This window comes from Platalea leucorodia, assembly GCF_965183815.1.
Source record: "Platalea leucorodia genome assembly, contig: HAP1_HAP1_SCAFFOLD_744, whole genome shotgun sequence".
In the NCBI taxonomy this organism is placed as follows: Eukaryota; Metazoa; Chordata; class Aves; order Pelecaniformes; family Threskiornithidae; genus Platalea; species Platalea leucorodia.
Genome location: NW_028120907.1, coordinates 1,860 through 10,110, shown reverse-complemented (window position 1 = coordinate 10,110; position 8,251 = coordinate 1,860). Strand labels below are relative to the sequence as shown.

Sequence of the window (8,251 nt, the reverse complement as noted above, 5' to 3'; positions counted from 1 at the left end):
AAAATTGGGGACCCCCCCCTTGAGCCCCCCCCACCCCCCAAAATAGGGGGACCCCCCCCAAAAAATTGGGGGACCCCCCACAACAGCACCTTCCAAATTTGGGGACCCCCCCCCAAAACCAAGGGACACCCCCCCAAAAAAAGGGGAACCCCCAAAATTGGGGAACCCCCCCAAAAATCAGGGACCCCCCCCAGTTTGGGGACCCCCAAAATTGGGGACCCCCCAAAAGGAGGGAGATGGGGGGAGCCCCCCCGAATTTGCCCCCCCCCAAATCGCCCCCCCACCTTAAGGAACCCCCAACATTGGGGCACCCCAAAAAATAAAACTGGGGGGGAGGGGCCCTAAAGTGGGCGGGGCCTGGGGGGGAGGGGTCCCCGGGGGGGGGAGGGGAGGTTTTGGGCCCCCCCCCGGGTTTGGGGGTTCCCCACCCCCACCCCCACCCCCCCGCGCACACGGAAATAAAGGAGCTGTTTCGTACCCGCCGCTGGGGGGCGCTGTTGGGGGGGGCGGGGCTTCCGGGAGGGGCGGGGCCATAGGGGCCATGGGGGCCATGGGGGCCATGGAGGCTATAGGGGCTATGGGGGCTATAGGGGCCATGGGGGCCATATGGGCCATGGGGGCTATAGGGGCCATAGGGGCCATGGGGGCCATGGGGGCTATAGGGGCTATGGGGGCCATGGGGGCCATGGGGGCCATGGGGGCTATGGGGGCCATAGGGGCCATAGGGGCTATAGGGGCCATGGGGGCCATGGGGGCTATAGGGGCCATAGGGGCCATGGGGGCCATAGGGGCTATAGGGGCCATAGGGGCCATGGGGGCTATAGGGGCCATGGGGGCCATAGGGGCCATAGGGGCTATAGGGGCCATAGGGGCCATGGGGGCTATAGGGGCCATAGGGGCCATGGGGGCCATGGGGGCCATGGGGGCCATGGGGCCATAGGGGCTATAGGGGCTATGGGGGCTATAGGGGCCATGGGGGCCATGGGGGCCATGGGGGCCATAGGGGCCATAGGGGCTATAGGGGCTATAGGGGCCATAGGGGCCATGGGGGCCATGGGGGCCATAGGGGCCATAGGGGCTATAGGGGCTATAGGGGCCATAGGGGCCATGGGGGCTATAGGGGCTATAGGGGCCATAGGGGCCATAGGGGCCATGGGGGCCATGGGGGCTATACGGGCTATGGGGCCATAGGGGCTATAGGGGCCATAGGGGCTATAGGGGCCATGGGGGCCATGGGGGCCATGGGGGCCATAGGGGCTATAGGGGCCATAGGGGCCATGGGGGCCATAGGGGCCATAGGGGCCATGGGGGCTATAGGGGCCATGGGGGCCATGGGGGCCATAGGGGCTATAGGGGCCATAGGGGCCATGGGGGCTATAGGGGCCATGGGAGCTATAGGGCCCCACGCATCTGGGGCTATAAGGGACCCAGGCATCTGAGGCTATAGGGGCCCAGGCGTCCGACTCTATAGGGGCCCCAGGGACCCGGGGCTATAGGGGATCCAGGCGTCTGGGGCTATAGGGAACCCAGGGATCCGGGGCTATAGGATTCCAGGCATTGGTCCTATAGGGGCCCCATGCGTCCGGGGCTGTAGGGGCCAAGGCGTATGGCCCTATAGGGCCCCAGGCATCCGGGGCTATAGGGCCCCATGCACAGCCCCTATAGGCCCTATAGGGCCCCGGGGCTATAGGGCCCCATGCACAGCCCCTATAGGCCCATGCACGGCCCCTATAGGGCCCAGGGGCTATAGGGCCCCATGCACAGCCCCTATAGGGCCCCCCCCAGCCCCTATAGGGCCCAGGGGCTATAGGGCCCCACGCACAGCCCCTATAGGCCCCCCCCCAGCCCCTATAGGGCCCCGGGGCTATAGGGCCCCACGCACAGCCCCTATAGGCCCCCCCCAGCCCCTATAGGGCCCAGGGGCTATAGGGCCCCACGCACAGCCCCTATAGGCCCCCCCCCCAGCCCCTATAGGGCCCCAGGGCTATAGGGCCCCACGCACAGCCCCTATAGGCCCCCCCCCCCAGCCCCTATAGGGCCCAGGGGCTATAGGGCCCCACGCACAGCCCCTATAGGCCCCCCCCCCCAGCCCCTATAGGGCCCCGGGGCTATAGGGCCCCACGCACAGCCCCTATAGGCCCCCCCCCAGCCCCTATAGGGCCCAGGGGCTATAGGGCCCCACGCACAGCCCCTATAGGCCCCCCCCCAGCCCCTATAGGGCCCAGGGGCTATAGGGCCCCACGCACAGCCCCTATAGGCCCCCCCCCCAGCCCCTATAGGGCCCCGGGGCTATAGGGCCCCACGCACAGCCCCTATAGGCCCCCCCCAGCCCCTATAGGGCCCCGGGGCTATAGGGCCCCACGCACAGCCCCTATAGGCCCCCCCCCCAGCCCCTATAGGGCCCCAGGGCTATAGGGCCCCACGCACAGCCCCTATAGGCCCCCCCCCAGCCCCTATAGGGCCCCGGGGCTATAGGGCCCCACGCACAGCCCCTATAGGCCCCCCCCAGCCCCTATAGGGCCCCGGGGCTATAGGGCCCCATGCACAGCCCCTATAGGGCCCCCCCCAGCCCCTATAGGGCCCAGGGGCTATAGGGCCCCACGCACAGCCCCTATAGGCCCCACACAGCCCCTATAGGGCCCCGGGGCTATAGGGCCCCACGCACAGCCCCTATAGGCCCCCCCCAGCCCCTATAGGGCCCAGGGGCTATAGGGCCCCACGCACAGCCCCTATAGGCCCCCCCCCCCAGCCCCTATAGGGCCCCGGGGCTATAGGGCCCCACGCACAGCCCCCATAGGCCCCCCCCAGCCCCTATAGGGCCCAGGGGCTATAGGGCCCCACGCACAGCCCCTATAGGCCCCCCCCAGCCCCTATAGGGCCCCCGGGGCTATAGGGCCCCACGCACAGCCCCTATAGGCCCCCCCCAGCCCCTATAGGGCCCAGGGGCTATAGGGCCCCACGCACAGCCCCTATAGGCCCCCCCCCCAGCCCCTATAGGGCCCCGGGGCTATAGGGCCCCACGCACAGCCCCTATAGGCCCCCCCCAGCCCCTATAGGGCCCAGGGGCTATAGGATGCCACGCACAGCCCCTATAGGCCCCCCCCCAGCCCCTATAGGGCCCCGGGGCTATAGGGCCCCACGCACAGCCCCTATAGGCCCCCCCCAGCCCCTATAGGGCCCCGGGGCTATAGGGCCCCACGCACAGCCCCTATAGGCCCCCCCCAGCCTCTATAGGGCCCCGGGGCTATAGGGCCCCACGCACAGCCCCTATAGGCCCCCCCCAGCCCCTATAGGGCCCCGGGGCTATAGGGCCCCACGCACAGCCCCTATAGGCCCCCCCCAGCCCCTATAGGGCCCAGGGGCTATAGGGCCCCACGCACAGCCCCTATAGGCCCCCCCCCAGCCCCTATAGGGCCCCGGGGCTATAGGGCCCCACGCACAGCCCCTATAGGCCCCCCCCAGCCCCTATAGGGCCCAGGGGCTATAGGATGCCACGCACAGCCCCTATAGGCCCCCCCCAGCCCCTATAGGGCCCCGCCCGCGGCCCCGCGGCGCCTCAGGATTTCCTGCGGGGTGGAGCCATTTTGGGGCCCCCCCGCGCCCTTCCCCCGCCAGCGCCATGAGGGTAAGCGCCACGCCCGGCCCCTATGGCCCCTATAGCCCCCATAGCCCCCGTAGCCCCCGTAGCCCCGCACGCCTGGGCCCCCCACGCCCATAACCTCCCTCCCCCCCCCCCCTTGCCCTATAGCCCCGGGGCCGCTATAGGCGCCGGGGGCCTCTCCCGGAAGCCAGCGTCCCGTTATAGGCGCAGATGCCCGGGGCCCCTATAGACCCCACACCCGGGGCCCCTATAGCCCTGGGTGCCTGCGACCCCCCACCCCCACCCCGGGGCCCCTATAGGGCCAGACACCTGGGTCCCCCCCAACGCCTGGGTCCCCTATAGCCCAGTGCCCTGCATCCCCTATAGCCCCAGATCCCCGGGTCCCCTATAGCCCTGGATGCCTGGGTCCCATATAGCTCCAGACCTCTGGGTCCCCTATAGGTCCAGATTCCTGGGTCCCCTATAGCCCCGGGTCCCCTATAGCCCTGGATGCCTGGGTCCCCTATAGCCCCGGGTCCCCTATAGCCCCGGGTCCCCTATAGCCCTGGATGCCTGGGTCCCCTATAGCCCCGTGTCCCCTGTAGCCCCAGACACTGGGTCCTCTATAGCCTGGGTGCCTGGGTCCCCTATAGTCCCAGCACCGGGTTTCCCTATAGCCCTGGGTCCCCTATAGCCTGGATACTTTGGTCCCCTATAGCCCCAGACCCCTGGGTCCCCTATAGGTCCAGATTCCTGGGTCCCCTATAGCTCCGGATTCCTGTGTCCCCTATAGCCCTGTGTCCCCTATAGCCCCAGCACTGGGTCCCCTATAGCCCCGGGTTCCTGGGTCCCCTATAGCCCTGGGTCCCCTATAGCCCCGTGTCCCCTATAGCCCCAGCCCTAGGTCCCCTATAGCCCTGGGTCCCCTATAGCCCCGGGTTCCTGGGTCCCCTATAGCCCTGGGTCCCCTATAGCCCCAGCCCTGGGTCCCCTATAGCCCTGGGTCCCCTATAGCCCCGGGTTCCTGGGTCCCCTATAGCCCTGGGTCCCCTATAGCCCCAGCCCTGGGTCCCCTATAGCCCTGGGTCCTCTATAGCCCCGGGTTCCTGGGTCCCCTATAGCCCTGGGTCCCCTATAGCCCCGCATCCCCTATAGCCCCAGCCCCGGGTCCCCTATAGCCCTGGGTCCCCTATAGCCCCAGCCCCGCATCCCCTATAGCCCTGGGTCCCCTATAGCCCCGGGTTCCTGGGTCCCCTATAGCCCCGTGTCCCCTATAGCCCTGGGTCCCCTATAGCCCCAGCCCTGGGTCCCCTATAGCCCTGGGTCCTCTATAGCCCCGGGTTCCTGGGTCCCCTATAGCCCTGGGTCCCCTATAGCCCCGCATCCCCTATAGCCCCAGCCCCGGGTCCCCTATAGCCCTGGGTCCCCTATAGCCCCGCATCCCCTATAGCCCCAGCCCCGGGTCCCCTATAGCCCTGGGTCCCCTATAGCCCCGGGTCCCCTATAGCCCCAGCCCCGCATCCCCTATAGCCCTGGGTCCCCTATAGCCCTGGGTCCCCTATAGCCCCAGCCCCGCATCCCCTATAGCCCCGCATCCCCTATAGCCCTGGGTCCCCTATAGCCCCAGCTCCTGCTGCCCCTTTGGCTCCTGACCTTGACCTTGACCTCGACCTCGACCTCGACCCCGCCGCCGCCCCCCGGCGGAGGCACCGCCCCCACGCCCGCGTCCCCTATAGCCCCCATAGGGGCGGGCAGGGGGGGCCCGGCCTCGCCGCCGCCCGCAGGCGCCTCCAGCCCAGGTGAGGAGGGGGGGGACTGGTTTGTACTGGTTTATACTGGGAGGAGTGGTCTGTATCAGTCTGTACTGGTCCATACTGGGAGCACCAGTCTGTACTGGCCTATACCGGTCTGTACTGGTCTGTTCTGGCTTATACTGGTGCACACTGGTCTGTCCTGGGAGCACTGGTCTGTACCAGCCTATACTGGTCTGTACTGGTCTGTACTGGTCTGTTCTGGCCTATACTGGTCTGTACTGGTCTGTACTGGGAGCACAGGTCTGGAGTGGTATATACTGGGAGGGTTGGCCCCGACTGACTGGTCAACACTGGTCTGTACTGGGAGCACTGGTCTGTATCAGTCTATACTGGCCTGTACTAGGAGCACCGGTCTGTACCGGCCTATACTGGTCTGTACTGGGAGCACTGGTCTGTAGTGGGAACACTGGTCTGTATCAGTCTGTATCAGTCTATACTGGTCTGTACTGGGAGCATTGGTCTGTACCAGCCTATACTGGTCTGTACTGGGAGCACTGGTCTATACCTGTCTGTACTGGTGTATACTGGGAGCACTGGTCTGTACTGGTCTGTAATGACCTCTACTGCTCTATACCGATCTGTACTGGGAGCACTGGTCTATACTGGTCTATTCTGGTCTGTACTGGTGTATACTGGGAGCACTGGTCTGTACTGGTCTGTAAGGACCTATACTGGTCTATACTGCTCTGGTCCTTGCCTGTACTGGTCTGTACTGGTGTATACTGGGAGCACTGCTCTGTAATGACATACTGGTCTGTACTGGTCTGTACTGGACTGTAAGGACCTATACTGGTCTGTACTGGCCTATACTGGTGTATACTGGTCTGTACTGGTGTATACTGGGAGTACTGCTCTGTAATGACATACTGGTCTGTACTGGTCTGTACTGGACTGTAAGGACCTATACTGGTCTGTACTGGCCTATACTGGTGTATACTGGTCTATACTGGTGTATACTGGGAGCACTGGTCTATACTGGTGTATACTGGGAGCACCGGTCTGTACTGGACTGTAAGGACCTATACTGGTCTGTACTGTCTATACTGGTGTATATTGGGAGCACTGGTCTATGCTGCTGTATACTGGGAGCACCGGTCTGTACTGGACTGTAAGGACCTATACTGGTCTGTACTGGTCTATACTGGTGTATACTGGAAGCACTGGTCTGTACTGGTCCAAACTGGTCTGTACTGGTCCATACTGGAGCTGTGTCCCCCACGCCCCCGGTGAGTGACCCTGCCCCCCCCGCAGGCGGGGGCGGGGCCGCGCGGGGGCGGGGCTCCAAGAGGCCCCGCCCCCAGGCCGTGACGGGCGACCCCGCCCCCTCCCCCCCCCCCCCCCCCCGCAGGGAATGATGGGAAACAGGAGGACCAGTTCTACTACGGTCAGCCACGCCCCCCCGGACAAGCCCGCCCCTTAAGCCCCGCCCCTTCCCCAAGCCCCGCCCCTCAAGCTCCACCCACGACCCCCGCCCCCCCGCGAGCCCCACTGCCCCCACGTCGCCTGCTCGTCGCGGCCCCGCCCCCCTTAAGCCCGCCCCTTCCACAAACCCCGCCCTCGGTCACCCCGCCCACCCATCGCTGGCCACGCCCCCTCCCCGAAGCCCCGCCCTCCCCAGCTTCACTGCCCCGAGGCCACGCCCCCAAGCTACCCCAAGCCCCGCCCCCCTCCCAACCACGCCCCAACAAAGCCCCGCCTCCAGCCCCGCCCCACGCGAACCCACGCCCACGCCAAGCCCCGCCCCCTCAGCAGGCCCCGCCCCCTCGTGGCCGCGCCCCTCTCTGACCCCGCCCCCTCTTGTCCCGCCCCCCGCGGCCCCGCCCCCCACCCCCTCCCGAGCCCCGCCCCCCGCGGCCCCGCCCCTCGCTGACCCCGCCCCCCGCTGACCCCGCCCCCCCGGCCCCGCCCCCAGACTACCCCTCCCTGCGGCGCTGGGGCCTGGTGGCGGCGGCCGCGCTCTTCGTCACCGGCATCGCCGTCATCGCCTGTGAGTGACGTCACCCGGCCCCTCCCCTCCCCGGCCCCGCCCCCCCGCCGGGCCCCGCCCCCACCGCTCCGCTCCCCTCCCCCCCCCAGGTGGAAAATTCGGGGAGGCCCCGCGCTGCCGCCGCCGGAAGAGGAGGAAGTGAGGGCCCCCACGTGACCCCGCCCGCCCCCCACGTGACCCCGCCCCCCCTCACGTGACCCTTCTCTCCCCTCCCCCTCCAGCGCCTACGACATCGCCCAGCCCTGAGCCGGATTGGACGGGGGGCGGGGCCGCGCCAGGAAGCCCCGCCCCCCCTTCCCGCAGCCATTAAACGGCTGTGACGTCACGGAGGGGCGTGTCCTTTATTGAGGGGGCGTGGCCTCGCCCGGCCCCGCCCCCGCGGCGGGCAGGGCCGTCTGGTAGATGACGATGGGCTGGGGGAGGGGGAGGGGGGGGCGTGGTCAGCGCGGTGACGTAGCGACCCCCGCCCCGCCCCTCCTCCCCCCGAGGCCCCGCCCCCACTCACCGCCGCGCCGCGCGCCGCCCCGCCCCTGGCGGCCGCCACCGCCCCCGTCACCGACAGCGCCGCCCCCGCCGCCGCTGACGTCATCAGGAGCGCCTGCGCCCCCAGCACCGCCCCCTGCGGGGGGAGGGGCGGCGAGGGGAGGGGGTGGGGAGGGGAGGGGGCGGGGCCGGCCCACCCACAGCCCCCCCCAGAGCGCCCCATAGCGCCCCATAGCGCCCCATAGCGCCCCATAGCTGCCCCATAGCCCCTCCCAGCCCCACAGCCACCCCCAGCCCCACGGCTGCCCCATAGCCGCCCCCGCCCCATAGCCCCCCATAGCGCCCCACAACCCCACCCCCCCCAGCCCCATAGCTGCCCCATAACCC

At 68.3% G+C, this 8,251-nt stretch overlaps 1 protein-coding gene across 1 annotated transcript; it reads left to right on the top strand.

Moving 5' to 3' along the window:
* Positions 1 to 3,591: 3,591 nt before the first annotated feature.
* LOC309604401 (uncharacterized protein) lies at positions 3,592 to 7,660 on the top strand. Its single transcript, XM_082339347.1, has 6 exons — positions 3,592 to 3,625; positions 5,202 to 5,379; positions 6,743 to 6,778; positions 7,307 to 7,381; positions 7,471 to 7,519; positions 7,603 to 7,660. The coding sequence occupies exons 1-6, from the start codon at positions 3,620 to 3,622 to the stop codon at positions 7,625 to 7,627; spliced, it is 369 nt and encodes a 122-aa protein (XP_082195473.1). The 5' UTR covers positions 3,592 to 3,619; the 3' UTR covers positions 7,628 to 7,660.
* Positions 7,661 to 8,251: the final 591 nt, after the last annotated feature.

Coding starts and splice junctions, on each gene's coding strand:
- LOC309604401 (XM_082339347.1), top strand. Junction 7,382..7,470: donor CGGCATCGCCGTCATCGCCT/GTGAGTGACGTC, acceptor TCCCCCCCCCAG/GTGGAAAATTCGGGGAGGCC. Junction 7,520..7,602: donor CGCCGCCGGAAGAGGAGGAA/GTGAGGGCCCCC, acceptor CTCCCCCTCCAG/CGCCTACGACATCGCCCAGC.